The sequence below is a fragment of the Lontra canadensis genome, unplaced genomic scaffold, assembly GCF_010015895.1.
Source record: "Lontra canadensis isolate GAN:19392208 unplaced genomic scaffold, GSC_riverotter_1.0 scaffold58, whole genome shotgun sequence".
Classification (NCBI taxonomy): domain Eukaryota; kingdom Metazoa; phylum Chordata; class Mammalia; order Carnivora; family Mustelidae; genus Lontra; species Lontra canadensis.
The window spans coordinates 11689972-11709545 of record NW_022631052.1 but is presented as its reverse complement, the minus strand read 5'-3'; the positions used below and the strand labels follow the sequence as shown (position 1 = coordinate 11709545).

The 19574-nt window shown below is 51.3% G+C and overlaps 1 protein-coding gene across 2 annotated transcripts in view; it reads right to left on the bottom strand.

The window, feature by feature from the left end:
• The window catches only part of TMEM132B (transmembrane protein 132B), a 343041-nt gene extending 325823 nt beyond the window's left edge, over window positions 1-17218 (bottom strand). The window contains exon 1 of one of the 2 annotated variants that reach the window (XM_032876500.1): window positions 16920-17218. In XM_032876500.1, coding sequence (XP_032732391.1) covers window positions 16920-16986 — 67 coding nt within the window. In that variant the 5' untranslated portion in view covers window positions 16987-17218. Of the gene's footprint in view, window positions 1-16156; window positions 16239-16919 lie in introns of those variants that run through there. The other variant, XM_032876501.1, reaches the window with a different exon arrangement.
• Window positions 17219-19574: the final 2356 nt, after the last annotated feature.

Below are 19574 nucleotides of genomic sequence, written 5' to 3'. Positions count from 1 at the left end.
ATACATATTCTAATAGTTTATATATTTATATATTTACATATAATTTATAAATATATATTTATATATAATTATATATAATTTATTACATAAATATACATAATTTTATATATAATTATATATAAATATATAAATTTATATGCTTTATATATAACTTATATCATTATATAATTATACAAATATATAATTTTATATAAATTATATATAATTTATAAATTATATATAAATTATATATAATTTATATATAAATACTTTATATATGATTTATATATAAATATATAAACTATTAGAATATGTGAACTATTAGAATAAGTGAACTTGGAGCACCTGGGTGGCTCGGTGGGTTAAAGCCTCTGCCTTTGGCTCAGGTCATGATCTCAAGGTCCTAGGATCGGGCCCCATGTCAGGCTCTCTGCTCAGCAGGGAGCCTGCTTCCCACTCTCTCTCTCTCTGCCTCTGCCTACTTGTGATCTGTCTCTCTCTGTTAAATAAATAAATAAAATCTTAAAAAAAAAAGAAGTAGTACATTCCTAAGGTTTCTTTAAAAAAAAAGAGAGAGAGAGAATAAGTGAATTCAGTAAAGTTGCAAAATACAAAATTAGTATACAGAAATCTGTGGCACTTCTAAACACTAATAATGAACTATCAGAAATGGAAATTAAGAAAACTCCATTTATAACTGTATCAAAAAGAATAAAATACCAAGGAATAAGTTTAACCAAGGAAATGAAAGACCTGAGCTCTGAAAACTATTAGACATTGATGAAAGAAGTTGAAGACAAACAAATAAATGGGAAGATACACTGTGTTTGTAGATTTAGAAGGATTAATAGTGTCAAAACATCCATACTACCCAAAGCAATCTACAGATTCAAGGCAATCTCTACCAGAATACCACTGGCATTTTTCACATAATCCTAAAGTTTGTATGGAACCTCAAAAGACCCCAAACAGGGCTCCTGGGTGGCTCAGTGGGTTAAGCCTCTGCCTTCAGCTCAGGTCATGATCTCAGCGTCCTGGGATCGAGCCCCACATCAGGCTCTCTGCTTGGCAGGGAGCCTGCTTCTCCCTCTCTCTCTGCCTGCCTCTCTATCTATTTGTGATTTATCTCTCTCCATCAAATAAATAAACAAAATCTTAAAAAAAAAAAAGACCCCAAACAGCCAAAGCAATCTTGAGAAATAAGAACAAAGCTGGGTGTATTATATTCCTAGAGTTCAAACTATACTTCAAAGCTATAGTAATTAAAACAGTATGGTACTTGCTTAAAGAAGGACACAGAGATCAGTGCAGTAGAATAGAGAGCTCAGAAAGACCCACACCTATCAATCAATTAATCTACAACAGGAGAGGCAAGAATAGGCAATGGAGGAAAGACAGTCTCTTCAACAAATGGTACCACGAAAAGGAAACCACTGTGTACACACAAATAAAACTGGACCACTTCCTTACACCATACACAAAAGTAAATTCAAAATGGATCAAAGACTTAAAGGTATGACCTGAAACCATAAAAGTCCTAGAAGAAAACAAGGTCAATAACTCTTTGATATTGGTCTTAGCAATAATTTTTTAGATTTGTCTCCTCGGGTAAGGATAACAAAAGCAAATAGAAACTACTGAGCTTCTGCCAACATAAAAAGCCTTTGCACCATGAAGGAAACCCATCAACAAAATGAAAGGCAATCTATTACATGGGAAAAGATATTTGCAAATGATACATCCAATAAGGGGTTAACATCCAAACTATGGTTCAGCTGGGTGGTTCATTCGGTTGAGCGAATTCCCCCTCACTCACACTCTCTCTCACAAATGAATAAATAAAACATTTTTTTAAATAAATAAACTAAAGGGGCGCCTGGGTGGCTCAGTGGGTTAAAGCCTCTGCCTTCGGCTGAGGTCATAATCCCAGGGTCCTGGGATCAAGCCCCACATCGGGCTCTCTGCTCTGCAGGGAGCCTGCTTCCTCCTCACTCTCTCTCTCTCTGCCTGCCTCTCTGCCTACTTGTGATCTCTGTCTGTCAAATAAATGAATAAAATCTTAAAAAATAAAATAAAATAAATAAACAAAATACATAAAGAACTCATACAACTCAGTATCAGAAAAACAACCCAATTTAAAAAAGTGGGCAGAGGATCTGAACAGACATTTTTCCAAAGAAGGCATCCAGATGGCCAACAGGTACATGAAAAGATGCTCAACATCTCTCCTCATCAAAGAAATGCAAATCAAAACCACAATGAGATCTCACCTCACATCTGTCAGAATGGCTACTATCAAAAAGACAAGAAACAAATGTGGGTGAGGATGTGGAGAAAAGGAAACCCCTGTGCCCCATTTGGGGGGATGTAAATTGGTGCAGCCGCTGCGGAAAACAATACGAAGGTTCCTTTAAAAATTAAAAACACAGTTACCATATGATCCAACCATCCCACTTCTCGGTATTTATCCAAAGAAAACAAAAACACTAATTGGAAAAGACATATGCGCCCCTATGTTCATTGTAGCATTATTTACAATAGCCAAAATGCAGAAGCAATGTAAGAGTCCATCAGTAGATGACTCAAGACGTGGTGTGTGTGTGTGTGTGTGTGTGTGTGTGTGCACTGAATATTACTCAACCATAAAAAAGAATGAGATCCCGCCATTTTGCAACAGCGTGGATGGAGCTAAAGCATATGATGCTAAGTGAGGCAAGTCAGATAGGGGAAGACAAATACCTTAGGATGTCCCTTACATGTGGAATCTAGGAAGACAAACAAACAAGCAAAAGAAAACAGAAACAGGCTCACAGATACCAAGAACAAACTGATGGTTGCCAGAGGGGGCAGGGCGGGAAGGGGAAGGTGGTCAAAAAAGGCAAAGGGGATTACAAGGTACTATCTTCTAGCTATACAATAAATAAGATGCAGGGATACAATATATCTCATAGAGATGACAGTCAATGAAACTAAAAACTTTGTATGGTGACCAGCGGGGACTACAGTTATCGTGGTGGTCATTTCATAACATGTACAGACATCGAATCACTGTGCTGTACACCTGAAGCCAGTCTAATATTGTTTGTCAGTTATATCTTCACTTGAAAACATAAGTTAAGAAAAGGAAGTCTGGGTGTTAGTCTCAGAGGAAGGCAAAAAGAGCATACGGCCACCATCATGTGACAGGATCTGGGTATGAAGCAATGTGGGAGTAGGAACGAGCAAAACCAGAAAAACGAGCACCAGGGCACACAGTATGTGTTCAGTTAAACATATGGGGGGGGTGTTGAGGGCATAGCCTCGGGGTGGGGTGGCTCAGCAGGTTGAGCACCTGACTCCTGGTGTTGGCTCAGGTCATGACCTCAGGGTCCTAGCCTTGAGCCCCAGGTCAGGCTCCACACTCAGCGGGGAGTCTGCTCAAGATTGTCCCCCTCTGCCCCTCCCCCCATTCATGTTCTCTCTCTCTCTCTCTCTAAAATAGATAAATAAATCTTTTTTTTTAAATTTAGTGAATGGAGATGAGAATTAAAGCAGCAGTGACATTTACTAAGGACCCCTGCAAAGTCCAGCCCTGTGCTGAATTCTTATGCCCCATCTCCCTTAAACCTCACAGCAGCCCGAGGAGTGGGAGCTCCTACTCGCCCCATGTCACAGGTGGAAACGCTACAGCACAGAGAGGCTACGTAACCAACCCAAGGTCACAGAGCTAGCAAGTGGCAGAGCTGGGATTCAAACCCAGGCAGTCTGTCAGTCTGCCTGCCTGAGCTCAGGCCCTGAATTTCAGCGATGTACTTGAAACAGTTCACGAACCGTAACTCAGCAGTGAGCGACGTGACACAAGTCCATTCCCTCACTCAAACACGTATTAAAAACTTTCACAAAGGGAGGGGTGGAGCAAGAGGAGTGAGGGACCCTTGAAGTGTGGGAAATATGGGAGAAGCACTGCGACACCTTCCTCCCTTGTTGTCTCTGTGCTACGGTGAGAGAGAAGCAGAATGCAGTCGCCTTCACAAAATGATCTGAGCTGACAGGCAAATTGGTCCAGTAGGAAGACGAGGCCACTTCAGAGCCTGTGTAAGTGAAGCTGGTGTGAACAGCAAGGCTGACACTTCCTCCCCCGACACCTTTCCTCCTGAAATATGCAGACCCTCTTAACAGCTCAGCCCATAAATTTAAGAGAAAAACACTTAAACCGGGCTGGGCGTAGGGGGTGGTGGGTGGAAGGAGAAAAAGATATCATAAGGAAATAAAAATTTCACCATAAATCCACGGTGCTTTCTAGAGAGCCTTTTGCATTAGAAACAAATGAGTTAGCATTAAGGGCTAAAGAGGCAAAGACTGGGGAACTGAAGGACGTCCCTTTTTTAAGACCAAAGCTCCCAGAATCTGGAGAGACGCAAGGAGTAGATGGGCTGGCAGCCCAAGTCCTTTAGGAGTCCTCCACAGTGGGAACCACTAGGACTAGAACCTGGGGAAGCTGTAGCAGGTCTCTATCGTCCCCATTGCAGTTAACTCCACTTCCTTGGGTGTCAGCTCTTCCACCTGCTATCCCCCAGCCCCAGCCCAGCTTATTTCAAATGACCGCAGACCCCAGTGGGGTGGCTGATCTCTGCAAAGTGTTCCTGGGGGGGTGAACCCCTTCTTTCTGACCCCCTTTTCTATGTTCGGGGAATCTCCTTCTTATGAGGCAGTGGGAAATCACTCAATACTTTGATATTTCCATATCATGCACTACCGTGCAACAATGCAAAAAATAAGATAGTTCAATACGCACATGGATATTGGGGAAGAGACAAGATATATATGTACCAAAAACAAACCTGAAACTGTTATAATATAGATATAGATCTATATATATATTTATACATATCTATATATCTATCTCTATCTCTCTCTATATATATATTTCCTACAGGGACTTCAGATTTATCTATAATATTTCTTTAAGCCATATTTATATCTTTGACAAAGATGGTGTTTATCATTCACCGATCTGCTTTCATTTTCCTCTTGGCACCCATAAAAACTTGTCTCCCAAGCCCCACCTTAGAAGCCAGAATAAAATCTCACACACACACACACACACACACACACACACACACACACACAATAATAAAAGATCCTGATGGTTCATGTCTTCTCTCCAAATACTGTGTTACCCTGCTAAGGTATTCATCACCATCTACTAATTATTCCCCTGGCATCCGTTCTGTCCTTCTTCTACAGTAACAGAACTCTTGATTTGTAGCCATCTAAAAGGAAGACTCCCCAGGGGGGCACCTAGTTGGTTAAGCGTCCAACTCTTGATTTCAGCTCAGGTCATGATCTCAGGGTCGTGAGATCGAGCACCTTGCTGGGCGTGGAACCTGATGAAGATTCTCTCTTCCCCTCTCCCACTCAATCGCTCTCCGATTCTCTCTCTAAAAACAAAACACCTCCCAGACTCTTGCAGCTACATGTGGCCATATGACTTAGTCACAGCCAGTGGGATGTAAGTCTACAGGAGGAAGCACCATGGGGCTACCAGGACTCTTCCATAAAAGACATCTGATGCACATCCTCTACCCTTTCTTTGTCTGCACCCCCATATTGGTCCCTGGAATGAAGATGAAATTGCTGTACCTGCAGCTGCCATCTTGGACCATGAGAGCAAAGACCACAAGCTTGAAATGACAGAAGGGAGCAAGGGCCCACGAGGACTTCATGGGACAGAGTCAACCTAAAATCCTGAACTACATGGCTCCAGAATCTGACTTGGGAGAGAAACAAGCTCCTACTTTTTAAGCCACTGCCATTTTAAGTCTGCCTGTGTTACTCACCACTGAAACCTTTCTCACCAGATATGCCCATCACACCACAAACACAGGCTCCCTTTCCCGCAGGGAACCACAAAGCACCATCGCCCCCGGCTCGCCTGAGTTCCATGCACCAGCAAAATACAGCAGCAAATTTGGAGGCTCCCTAGAAAGGCATGCTCACCAGCCCCATTAGTGACACAGAAACCCTAAAGGAAAAAGTGGGGCTCTCTACATAAAACTCAGCATTACTGTGGCTCCAGATGCCCTCCCTTTGCTGCCCTCCTTTCCCACCACCCACCACATCAACCCCTTCATTCCTTCACTAAAGTCATATAACTCTCATCTCTCCTTCTTTAAAAGGGATATGACAATACCCGTACACCTAGGCTTGTTGTATTAGACGGCTATGTAACGTACTCACAATGGTGACAGGCATATAGCACGCACTATATAAACACTGGCTACTTTACACGCAGAGGGGACTTTTGGTTCGTCGGCTTTATTAAAATGGCATTGCACATTCTAAGTTACCATGCAACTCACCTTCCTCACTTGACAATAAACCCTGTTTCAGGAGAATGGGTATAGCTCCAAGCTGCTCTTTTTAACAGCTACGTGGTAGTCCACAGGGAAACACCACCATTCAGTCAAGAACGACTTTATGGATGGACAGTCATCTCTTTTTTGTCACCATCACACAAGATGCTGCTTCTAAATATCCCTAACCAGACACCCTTGTATAGTGGTGTTTTCTACTTCTTAAAAAAAAAAAAACAGGTTTCCCAGAAGTAGGATTGCTGGGTCAAAGACCAGGTTCTCTTTTCATACAAATTAGCAGAATGCATCCCAGATACTCCATGTTTTCAATCAAAGCAACCAAAATACGCGTGAAGTCCCCGGGCTGGGGCTTTCAGAGGTCCCACATACAATAAAGCAGCCCAGCGGTTTCAGCGGCCACCGAGAGCGCACACAGAATGGGACGGGGTGTCTACGGGCTCCTTGGAGGAGGCGCACCAGAGGCTTCTGTCCACGTGTGAGGACCCTCCCTGCCTGGAAGGTTCTCCCCGCCTCACTTAGTAAGCTCTTGCAGCAACTTTGTCTTCCTTCTGGTGTAAGCACCACAATTTCCTTTGGGAAATCATCTCTTGTCTCTCCTTCTGGCAACGTGCTTCCAATTCCAACTCCAGAGATGAGTTTTTTACTTAAATGTGGCTAATCACATACAGGATCCCATCCACAGTCAGTCCAGCACCCAGGTTAGTCCAGGGGTTCTTGCTGTTATGATTAGAAAAGAGAAGACTGGCTTGGGAACAAAGCCTGGAGCTGACTGTGACCAGATTTGCCAGGAGGTGAAGAAAACCTGTCTGAGAATTAAATGAACACAGAGGAAAAGAGAACCAAGAGACAAAGTGAGAGAGCAGGAGCGCTCATTAGGAGAGTTAAGCACCTGGATCTAGCCATGCCTGAAGCTGTTTCTTCCTTGAACTTCCTGGCTCCAGAGTCCAGTAAATTCCCAACTTTGTCCCTTGCAATGATAAGAATCCACATTAATATAGAGATATACACTTCACATTTGGCACATGATCTCCATAAGTGAACTCAAAATCTTAGCCCTGAAAACTTAAGGTATCACAGACCTGGGTGTCACAAGTAAACACAACAGAAGGCTAAGTTCATCTTTAAAAGAAACCAAAAAGAAAAAACACAAGGCCATAAAAGAGATCCACTGATCGAAGTCATGCCAAGTATAAAATAACTAACCAGTGGGCTCCTTTAATACTGATTATTTCCTGAAGCATCCCTACAAGGGGTCTTCTGAGCGATAAGCCAACAGCTTTGCCTACAGAGTAAAAATATCTCACACACACATGTGCTACTATTTTTAAAATGTTACATAAATGCTACTGTAATTACCAAAACCCACTTGTTCAAAAGCATTACTGAATTGATGGCAACTTTCAATCAATATGGTTTTTTTTCTCAACCAAGTGATACCAAACCCACAATTCTTCTCATTCAAATGCGCTGGACAATTTTTTTGCCGTTAAAAAGGGATACTTGTTCTTGGCCACAAATGTGTGCTAGAAGCACCCATTTACAGAGCATTCCTTGTTTGACTTTCCTTTAAGGCAAGCTTTGTTCTTTGAGAGGGCTAGGTAGTCGATAGTTGATTCAGACTTTGCAAGCAAGATGATCCCTGACACGACTCACTTCTCATTGTTGGGAGAAAGCAGCCACAGAGAATGTGTAAACAGATGGACGTGGCTGGATTGCAATAAAACTTTATTTACAAACACAGGTAGAGAGCCAGATTTAGTCCACCGGCCATCGTGTGGGGATGCCGGTTTAAGGAATACAGAAGATAATAAGCAACATGTCATGTTGTGGAAGTTGATGGAGAAGATAGGATTTGATTGACATGTAACATTTTGCCTTCAAGTCCACTAGATAAAGCAAATACACCTATGCTGGCAAACGAGCAATCAACTGTCCCAGAGTAATCATATTATGAGCACGGCAACTTTTCTTCTTTTAATATTACTGGTCCAGCGGGAACCATGAACACCAGAGTCTGAGAGGTCGTGGTTCAAATCCAACCTCCACCTACCATGCTTCCAGGGGCAAATAGGGTAACAGGGTCCTGGCTTCCTAATGGTCCTAACAATGTTATCAGTAACTGCCACCGTTTCCTGAACACTAAGTATGTGCCAGGCACTACCCTAACAAGCATTTTGCTTCTGGGGTCCTCCTTGGATCCCCTTAACTGTATTCTCACTAGGGATGTTACCAGGTCCATCCCAGAGATGCAGAAACACTCACCCACCCTAACCTTCTCCCCGGGGCTATTGGGGAAGAACTTGCAGAAGGCAAAAGTCCAACTCACAGATGTACGTTCTGTTTGTTAATTTCATCGCTAACAAATATTGATTTGGCCCCAATTCCAAGCACCGTGATAGGCATAGCGTTGGCACCCAATAAATATTTACTGAACGAATCTATCAGTCTGCTAGCCTGTGCAGCAACTTTCCAACTGCACCCAAATCCCACTTGTGACCTCCCCTACAGTCACCATTGTCATCCAAGTCTGGACTAGTGCAGTAGCCCTTCTCGACTCTGCCGGCTTCTGCTCCTGGGAGTCAGAGCACCGCCCTCTTCTGTTAAACCTGCCAATGGCTCCCACCTCACTCAGAGGAAAAGCCACCATCCTTACCAGACTCGTCCCTGTCAGCTCATGCACTGCTCTCCCTCCCGGCTCAGCTCAGTTGCACTGGCCTCCTTTCCATCCTTGAGCCTGTCAAGCAGTTTCCAGCCTCAGGGCCTTTGGACTGGCTATTTCCTCTGCTTGGAACATTCTTCCCCAAGACAGCCACCAGATAGCTTGCTTCCTCACTTCTTTAGGTCTTCGCTCAAATGTCCCCTTTCCAGATGCTGCTATTTAAAATTGCAGGGGCCAGGGCGCCTGGGTGACTCAGTCATTAAACGTCTGCCTTCGGCTCAGGTCATGCTCCTAGGATTGAGCCCTGCGTCAGGCTCCCTACTCAGTGGAATGCCTGCTTTTCCTTCTCCCACTCCCTCTGCTTCTGCTCCCTCTCTCGCTGTGTGTCCCTCTGTCAAATAAATTAATAAAAAATCGCAGGGGTGCCTGACTGGCTGTCTCAGTCAGCGTAGCATGTGACTCTCGATCTCGGGGTTATGAGTTCAAGCCCCACATTGGGTGTAGAGTTTACTTAATTAAAAAAGTTTTTAATAATGACATGAAATGGAATTAAATCGCAAAATATCCCTCCCGGCATTCCCTCTCTGGGGCCCTCCTCTGTGCTTACTACCACTTAACCTCCACTCAAACTTTATTTTAGGTATTCATTTAGTCCAGTATCTGTCTCCACCTTAATGCTGACCCCTCAAGGACAGCGGCCTTTGGCTGTCTTGTCCTTGCGTTTCCCCAGCCCCAAGAACAGGGCCCATCACAACACAGGTGCACAATAAAAATAAGCTCCAATGAGCAGAGGCAGACAGGGAGGAAGCAGACTGGGCTGGCATTTCAAAGAAGAAGATCGGCCAGAGGGGAGTTCAGGACCCATTTCACAAACAGGGAAACGAAGTCCCAGAGAGGTCCAGGAGCTAGAGCAGCGTCCCAGGTCTCCCAATTTCTTGAGAGAAGCCAGGATCCTGGGTACTGACGGCCACTAACAAGACGCGTCTCCGGGCCAGACACAGCCCAAAGGCAGCCAGAGGCTCTCCACTAGACTGGAAAAGTCCCGATTCACTGCCACCCTAGGAAACTTTTTTGGTGAAATGACATCTTCCATCCACACCACGCCCCTCCCCTTCCCCTGCCCCATATTTCCGTTTGGAGCAAGCAGACTCCGGGAGAATAGGGTCCCTCCCACCCGGCCTCCCCCACCCCGTCTGCAGCCTCGTCATCTGCAGAGCCCTCATCCCTGTGCCCAGGCGCCCCCCAGCCCCACGCATCGGGCCCCCTCAGCCCGCCCAGGAGCGCCAGCCGCCCGCAGCGGCAGATGGCACAACTACGGAAGGGAAAAATACCAAGCCAAGGATCTAAATACGTCGACAGTACACAACATGCAGGGAACCGGGCAAACAAAGGGGGCCACGGACTCCAAGGGCCGGGAGACCAGGCAGAGCCAGCCTGCCACTCTGGAGCTCCGGAAGGAAAGACAGGACCCTCCGGCAAGCACGCAGAGCCGGCCCCGGGAGCGCGGGCAGCAGCCACGGTACCATTTTTATGTGTCCATTTGCTCCGCTGCATTAAGAGCCCTGGCGGGAGGCATTCTGAGCACAAAGCAGACATTAGCGATGCGTTATTTACTGAGTCACCCTTCCTGGGCGCTGAATTCTGGGCACCGAAGCCCAGCCATGATGAGTTAGGTCCCCCAACGGGTTAATTTAGGTTAACACCGCAAAACAACCCGGCTCAGAAGCACCAGGCGATTCCAAACACTCCATCACCCTCGGTAATAAAATACAGCAAATCAAATTGGACTCTATTGATTTTTTATGTAACTATTTTGGGAGTGAAGTGTAAGGAGAGGCTATTGATCAGTTAAGGAGTTGGGTGTCAGAGAAGGGAGTTCAGAACACCCTGACTGCGGACCCAGGGGGTTTAAGCAGGGGAAGACGTCAGAATTCAACTCCAAGAACCCAGGCTTCTTTCTCCCCTCCCCTCGGCAGACAGTGGGCATCAAGGTCCATCCCGCACTAAGGCAAGTAGCAAAACAAGCACCCGGGGGGCAAATAAAGTAACAAAAAGTGACCGTGCTTTGTCTCTCCCCGTGACACCTGTCACTGCCTGACATCATGTCTCTCTCTGTCCATTGTTTTATTATGGTCTCACTCCACCAGAATACCAGCTCCTGAGAATGGGGGATGTGTCTCCTTTGTTCCATACTGTACCCTCACAGTGCTCAGAGCTGATCAATTTCTGTCTGATGAATGAATGAGGGAGGGAGGGAGCAGGCAGCTCCTGGCACCTGCTGTGTGTCAGGCACTGCGCAGGGTACCTTGCAAGTGTTCCCATTCCTTCTGCCTGGAACACCCTTCTCCAGGTTGGCTGCTTCTGATCATGCAGGTCTCAGATTAAGATGAATGCCACCTTCTCCAGGAAGTCTTCCTGGATTACCCAGTCACTCCCCATCACGTTGCCTTGTGTGCAACAGAGGAGCGCAGGTTACTGTCGAGGATTTTCCTGTTTATGAGTTTGTTGGCTCCTTGTCCCCCTCTCTCTCCGCATCACACAAACCTGCCCTAGAATGCCAGTCACTGGAGTCACAGTTAAGCCGGAGGGCAGGGAAACTGAGGGAAAACTCCAGGCCAAGAGGGCACCTTAGAGGCAGGGAAGACAGGAGTCGGGCACTTTGGGGAGGAGACCCCCCACCCTGCCACTCACGATCAGTGTTGTCTTGATCAGGTCCCTGTGCCCCTCTGAGCCTCAGTATCCCCAACAGGAATACAACTGAGCCCCAGAGCTCTCCCCGGATGGTGACCCAAGAATCCAGAAAAACCCAAAGTGAGAAGCCACCATTAACCTTCACTTCACAGCTCTGACCGTTACAGCAAGGAGCGCACCCAGCCTTCCCTTCTTGTCTGTCCTCCCTTCTGTTAACCACAGGCCATGCAGACAGCTCCCTCATTCCCTTGGTGTTGCCCAACTTTGTGACCAGATCAGCAAGGAGGTAAGTTCAGGGCCTGCCATCGGCTGAGTGTCTGTGTCACCCCGAAGTTCATACGTTAAAACCTGGGCCCCGATGTGATGCTATCAGGAAGTGGGACCTGTGGGAGGCGATGAGGTCATGATTGGGGAGCCTCACGGGTGGGATTAGTGCCCCCGTAAAAGAGACCCCAGAGTCTCCCCCGCGCCCTTCCACACGGGAGGACACAGCAATAAGACGGCATCTAGGAGCCAGGAAGCGGGCTCTCAGCAGAACGTGCCCGTGCCGGTGCCCTGATCCTGGACTTCCTAGTTTCCAGAACCATGAGAACTAGGGTCTGTTGTTTACAAGGCACCCAGCCTGCGGCATTTTGTTACGGCAACCTGCATGGACTAAGACAGAACCCATTTTACAGATTGGGAAACTGAGCCTCAGAGAGATTTTTTTCCTCAATATCTCCTGATTTCTAGGGACAAGTCAACGACCTGGACTGTGACGCCGAAACCTCCCACTTCTTAAATGCAGGCAACCAACAAGAGAAGCCTGCAGGCCAGACACGGCCCAAGAGCAACCCTCTCTCGCTGGACTTCCACGCAGGCTCAATTCTCCCAACGCCTGATGCACTCCGGGGCTCCCAACTGAGGGGGCTGACTTTAGAGCAGCCCAAATCCCCCAAAACGATTTTCTCAAAAAAGAGTCAACTCTGCCTCCAACTTAAGACACATCCCCGAATCCCCTGGGCCCAAATTAGTCTCAAATTCCAATCAGTCGCCCACAACACTCCGTGTCCACGCTCACAGGGAAGGGAGCGATTCAGAGCAGACTCGGAGCCAGGCGGGCTCACTGTGGGTTCCCGTGCATCCCCCCTCCCCCTCGGGCTGCATGACCTTGCATAAGCCACAGCACCTCTGTGGGTCTCAGCTTCCCCATCCGTAGAGTGGGGCAGACACCAGTCCTTACCCCCGTCGGGTAGTGGAGGACTCACTCAGAACACACAGTCAGCAGTCAGTCGGGGTTAGTCACTGAGATGCCGACTCTGAGATCCACTGAAGCAGAAATAGAAAGGAGGGGGATTCTGTCCGCCAAAGTCTCGGCCTTTACCAGAACCACCCCATCCCTTGAGGGCACCCAATCTGAAGGATTCCCAGCTGCCTGCAGAGCCGACTCCCATCGGTTGGATTTCTATGGCTCTAAGCCTCAGTTCACGGTAACAGATTGACCTGTTACAGAAAAGCAGCGCAAGCCCCCAGAGAAGGCGGGCGGTGGAAGGGACGCGACTTGGAATCCACCGCACCGCGGAATCAAGAAGCCCATCCCCACACCGAGCGTTGTGAGGCCCCGCAGGGGGATCTGGCTGGGGGGGCGGGGGGGGCCGTACAGATCAGCACCTGGGCCAGGCTCCTGACACTGTGTCACCGCAGGAAAGTTACTAGCATCTCTGGATCCCAATATGTTCCCCTAGAAACCGTGAGTTGTGCGTGTCCAGCTGCCAGCGCATATCCAGACGAGGGAAGGCCTGGGACAGGGGTGGGGACACAGTGAGGACCCTCAGCAGCTCTTGGTTCCTTCACCCCATCCCCAGGGGCACCGCTGCGAGGACCCGCTGCCTCTGTGAGCTGAGCCCTGCTATGTCATTCTCATGACCTTGGGCTCCTTAAATGGAGCCACAGTCCCCTCCAGGACCACACAGTAGAGCTCCTTGACCAGAAAGACTCCCCTGTGTCCAGTGAGAAATGCCTGGGTGGAGAGTTTTTTAAAAAGAGAAATTGTGTGAGCCATGAACATGCTCAGACACCAATGCACCGTGTGACCCTGAGCAAGTCACTCCCCGGCCCGAGTCTCCTTTTTCCCATCTGCAGAGGGGGCTGTGGGGGGAGGGGAGGAGATGCTTTAAAATGCCTCCTTGCTCTTCCAGACCGCTCATTTAATCCAAGAGGGAGCGGGTGGTGCTACTCGGGCCCCAGGATGCCGCCTATGGGGCCAGGGCACCCCCATCTCCCTACGGTGACAGGCAGCACGCGCTTGCTCGACGCCAGAGCTACAAAGGGAAATTCACTATTAGTCCCGGGAGAGAAGAAAGGAGCCACCCAGCCGCGTACAACTGGGGGGCTCATCTGGGAACAAGGCCTCTGGAAAGGCTTTGCTGGCCCGGAGACCACCCTCCTGGACTTCACACCAACAAACGAGGGGTTTCTTTGGCTCCCTTGGATCATGGCAACCACCGTGCTTATTGTTGGCTCTGAGCACCGCTCCTGTAGAAGCCCCACGCCTCCCAAGTTCCCTGCATCCGGTGGGGGGGGAGGGTGAGACTTCAAATGATTTACTCTGGGAACCTCCACTGTACTGTCGTTAAATCACTCAGGGGAGGTGACAGCATTTGCATACCACTCCCTGCCACCTCTCGGAAGAGCAACACCATCCACAGGCGCACCCCCCCAAAACCACTATTGTAACGAGAATGAAATATACCACAGGCCATGCCAAGGTGCCGGGCAGGGTGAGGAGTGTCTCTGCTTTGAGGCCAAAGCCGCCTCCCCCTCCCCGCACTAGCAGGCTCTGCCACTCACAAGGCCCCTCTGTTGGGGGCTCTCCACCCACCCCAATTTTATAGACCCAGAGCACAATGGGTCAATGAAGCAAGGCGCGTCCATTTTCCCCAGCAGGGGTTCTAACAGCGCCGCTAATTTGCAAAGCCGTAGAATGCACAAAAGTGGTTTGAATAATGGGGGCCCCCTAGTCGCTAAGCTGGGAGATTTGTGCTGACTCTTACCAAGTACAGTTCCATATGTTTAAGAGCTTGCAAGGCTGAAAGAAGTACGCCCACCAGACTCTTTACCATGGCAGCTACCCACGCGGGGGGGGGGGGGGGGGGGTACAGAGCAGACAGTCCCTGTGTGATGGGGGAGAGGGCGTCCTTCCTTCCCTCAGAACCCTTCCAGCCCCTCTCCCAGAACCTCAGCCAAACGTGGTCAGTAAATCATGCCAGAAATTACCCTGAAAATCCAACCAGCTCTGAAGGAAGCTCTAGCTAATTCCTCTGAACCTTTCCACCAACAGTAGGCAGCTAAGTATCTTTCAAGAATTCCAGCCTTGTTTTTTTCTTCCTAGCTCTCCTAACTGGTGCTAAATATAGAGTTATCAAACTGTCTCTCTTTATGTCCCTGCTAGGGACCGGTGGAAGACTTCCACGGGCTCCCAAGAACCTGACGATGGCATGGAGGGCTCCGTCCTCAGTGGCATTCACTAAGAGAGTTGCTCACTGAGCCTCGGGGAAAAGGAGCTGGGCCAGCAGCAGGTTTCAGGGGCGGCACACCTTCCCTGCCAGGATCTGGCCCCCCAGAGCCAGGCACAAGCTCTTCTGTTGCTAGGGGAGGGACGGGGGTTCTCCATCTTCTCTTACAAGCACTAGGCAGCCAGCTTCTCAGGGAGAGTTCCAATATTTCCCTATGAGCACATCCAGGCAAAGGCTGACCCCCGTGGAGAAACAAAATAGAGACAGAGCTGCAATTTTCAAGTCCAAGGGACTGCACTTTTGGGAACAGGTCCCAGGGCTTCAGCTAGGAAGAAACAGCCTTGACCCCCTCGTGTACCACAGAAGAAAGCTGAGAGCCGAACAGCTACCATCCACATTCATCCACACATTGAGCCCAGGCTGAACGCCGATGGATATCTCTGACAGACAGAGATTCTCTCCGAATGGAAGAGAATGGGAGGTTTGATGAAATATTTCAGGTCACTTAAGGGCATCTCAGAGTAAGTCAATATTTACTTTTTCCATGCAAATACATCACACATTAAGTCGGCATGCAAGATGTGTTCCTAAATGCAACCTCCCTAAAGCAGTTACAGCCGAAAAGTTAAAGTTCTATTTTCCTACAGCAGCCTGGGTGTCTGTGCCGTTTGCTTGTTAAGGAAATGAGAATTTTCCTAACGCGAACGCTATCTGCTTCCACATCATGGGTCCCGATTTTAAAAATGTTCGGAGAACTGAGCTCTCCAAACGCACACGGATGTTGCTCGTGACTGTTCCGGGTTCATCTGAGCCTTTAGGATTCTCTCCGCTGTTTGGGGTGGGGGGAGGGGAGGAGAGGGATTAGCATTTTAAGACAGGTTTCCTCAAGAACCAACATGTAGCCACCCCAAGGTGGTAGAAGCTTTCCAAACTCCAGCAGAGAGAAAATACATGACTATTTTGCCTTCTCCACTCACTAGGTTTTGGCGACAGCTGCGTCGGTTTCAGCAGGGAGCCCGGCTCCATGGTACCCAGGCAATGGCTCTAGGCATCACCACGTTCCGGGCGGCCCTGCGCGCGCGGGGCTGCCTGGCGGCCTTGGGGTCAAGGCGCTGGGGCAGCACGCGTCTCCAGAAAGCGAGAAGCAGGCTGCGCCTTACCTAAGGGGAGGCCACTTCGGGAGGGGACATGTTCGGGGAAGGGGGGGGGTGTAAAATGTAAAAGCAGGAGGGTGCGGCGAGGCGCGGGGAGAGGCTGCGGACAAGCCAGACAGCCTGCGCCGACCGAGACGACCTCAAGGCTGGGGCCCCGCAGGTGCCCTGGCAACGCACGGCCGTGCGTCGTCCCGGGGCATCAGGAAATCGGGAGAAGGGGTCCACCGACGCCCCGTCACAGCAAAACCCCGCGGGAACCAGGGCCAGGAGGGGCGAGGAGGGGGGCTAGATTGCTGGAGGCGCGCCCCCACCCGCCTCGAGAGGCTGAGCGCCTCCGGTCTGTTGCCCCCGCGCGCCCTGAAGGGATCCGCAGGGGAGCTGGGGTCTGGGGAGGACGCCTGGCGGGCTCTCGCGCTGGGCAGAGGTACGTGTCGGGGACCCCCTGGGTTCCCGGGGTCTCCGCAGAGCTGCGCGAGTCCGGGCGATGCGAGCTGCCGGGGACTTGCGAAGGAGGTGGCCGCCCCGCGCGGTAGCCAACTTTGTGCGCGGCGGCCGGGGCCGGGGATGGGGTCCGGGGACGCGTTACCTGGGCACCGGAGCGCAGTCAGCGCCAGCAGGAGCCCGAGCGGCGGCGCCCGGCCCGGGGGCGGCATGGTCCTCGGCGCGCGGTGGGCGCGGCGCGGGGCTGCTCCTGTCGCGCGCCCGACCCGGCCCGCGGCTCCCGGGGGGCAGCCCCCGGCGGCTACGCTCGGGCGCCGGGCATGGCTCGCCCCCAGGGCGCCGCTCTTCCCCAGACGCAGGCGGCCGGCGCTGGCGGCGCTTCCTCCGCTCGCCCCTGCGCGCTCTCCGGGGCTCGGCCGTGCGCGACCGGGGAGCTGGGGGCCGCGGGGGCTCAGCGCCCCGCGCCCGCGCCGGCGGCCCGGCACTTGGCCCGAGTTGCGCGGGCCCCGCCGCCGCCGCGGCTCCTGCGCCCTAGCGCCCGTCCCATCGCCGTGGCGCCGCCGCCGCCGCCGCCGCCGCCGCCACCGCCTCTGCCCGCGCCAGCTGCCGGCCGCCCCTCAGCCCGCGAGAGAGTGAGCGAGCGGCGAGCGCCGGGAGGAGGGCGGGGCGGCGGCGGGAAGGCGGGGCCCTGGGGGGCGGGGCCGGGGAGGGGGCGGGCCCGCCGCGGAGACCGGGCCCAGGACGGCCGCCCAGCCATAGGCGGCGGGACGTGCCACTCCCGGCGTCCCTGGGGGAGGGCTCGGGGCCGCACAGGCCTGGGAAGACCCGCGGGGGCGGTCGGGGGCGTGGGCGCGGACAGGGCCGCGGGAGGGGGCACCTGCTGGCCAAAAGCACACTGACCGGGGTATATTCGGGCCAAGCGGCGGGAGTTCCCAAGGTCGCAGGGTGGGGGAGACAGGGGAAGGTCCTTGGAATGGGGCAGGGACGCCTGGGGGGGGGGGGGGGGGGCGGGGGAGTGAGGGCCCACAGGGCACAGGGATTGCAAGGCTGAGCGCAGACGAGAGGTCCTGGGATAAATCTGGCACAGCTGGGGGGTGCCTGTGGGGGAGGGGAGAGCAGGGATGGACTCTGGGAGTTGGGGGCTACCTGAGGAGTGCCCACCGAGCCCCAGGACCAGGACGGGTGCGCTGGCTGGGCGCGGTCAGGGATCCTGAAAGACATCATCGAAGGCGTCTTGGGATGTCTACCCAGATGTGAGGCAGGGACCCTCGGGCGCCCTTACTGACCCGAGCAAGAGGACGCCCTGGAGGCGGAGGGGGCATGAGAGGAGGGGTGAGCTGCCAGGGCGCGAGGGTGTAGTGGAGGTGGGGACGGGGACTGGGTGGTGGGATTCTTCCAACCTGGGGACAGGGCCTCACTGGGGGTCACAGCACCTACTATCCACTCACCCCCGCGCCGCCACCCCTCACCCCAACCCAGGCGGGGCAGTTGGGGCGCAGCACAATGAATGAATCATGCTGGGCGCACGTGGGGGCTCCTGCACCAGTCCTCAGATGCCCTGAAACTTGCGCCAGGCAGCTGGAGGGAGGGTGGGCGGAGGTGGGCCCCTGAGGTGGGAGTCCTTGCTCCGTCCCAGCACCCATGTACCAGCCACTGGCTCCAGCCGCCTGGGTTTTCCATTAAAAAGTGGGTCAAACTCTTTGGAAACGTCAATAGGCTGTGTGGGGGAGGCAGAGTCTCAAAGTCTTGGTTGAGAACCCTGCCCCGCCACTCTTTGGTTATGCTACCTGGGTCGAGTCATTTATGCTCCCCAGCCTCAGTTTCCCCATCTGAGAAATGGAAGCCATTGCAGCGTCCACCAGGTGTCCCACATAAGGCATATAAAGCCCCTGACCTGTGAAGTAAGAGCTCATTTAAAGGGATCCACTGTGGACATTATTCTCATCATTATGGTCATTATTATCATGTATCTGATTTTCCTCTGTGGGCCCAGAGCTCACATCAGAAGAACAATCCTCCCCCCTCCCAGCTGGCGAGGGGGGATGGCGGGGGACAGGGCACCTGCTTCATTAGTACAGACAAGCTCATTAGCAGAAGCAGCGCTCAGCTCTTCTTAGATAAAAGAAGGAAGAAAGAGCTGGGGGCAGGTGGCGAGTCTCTAGGCCAGGTTAATTGCAAGACAGAAAGGGATTTTCCCGTAGCAGCTAATGGGCTTCTTTTTCAAAGAACCTATGCACTGGCCAAGCCCGCTTTGGGTTCTCAGGCAAGGCCTGTGATCCATGCATGGAGAACCAAATACCAGGCTGGACAGTGGGTGGTCTCCTGCGGGGGGTGGGGGAAGCGCCTGCGAAGGGCCCATCTGTCCCCTCTCCGTGACTGTTCCCCTTGCTGGGAGGAGGATCCCACCCCCTCCCACCCCCAGGACGCTGTCACCATTTCCTGGGATCCTCCCAAGCTGGCTGCCTCCCCCACTCTTTCCCACTCCTGCATTCATAAGGATTTGCTGAGCTGAGCCCCTACTGTGTGCGGGGACTGTAAGAGGGTGGGGGAGGGAACGGGGAGGAAAAAATGAATGGAAAGCAGGTGCCCGCCCTCCAGGAATTCTCTATCTCACAGAGAGAAAATGCATACACAGCTAATCCCTAGGGAGCTCCTAGCTGGAGGACCTGGTGGGGTACAAGCCAAGGCGACCCACGTGTTTGACCAGAGGGCAGGCCAGTGAGGGCTGGGGGTCTGTGACCAAAGACAACAAGGCATTTTCTGGCGGAGGTGCATTGGGAAGGGGTGAATAGGTCTGAGT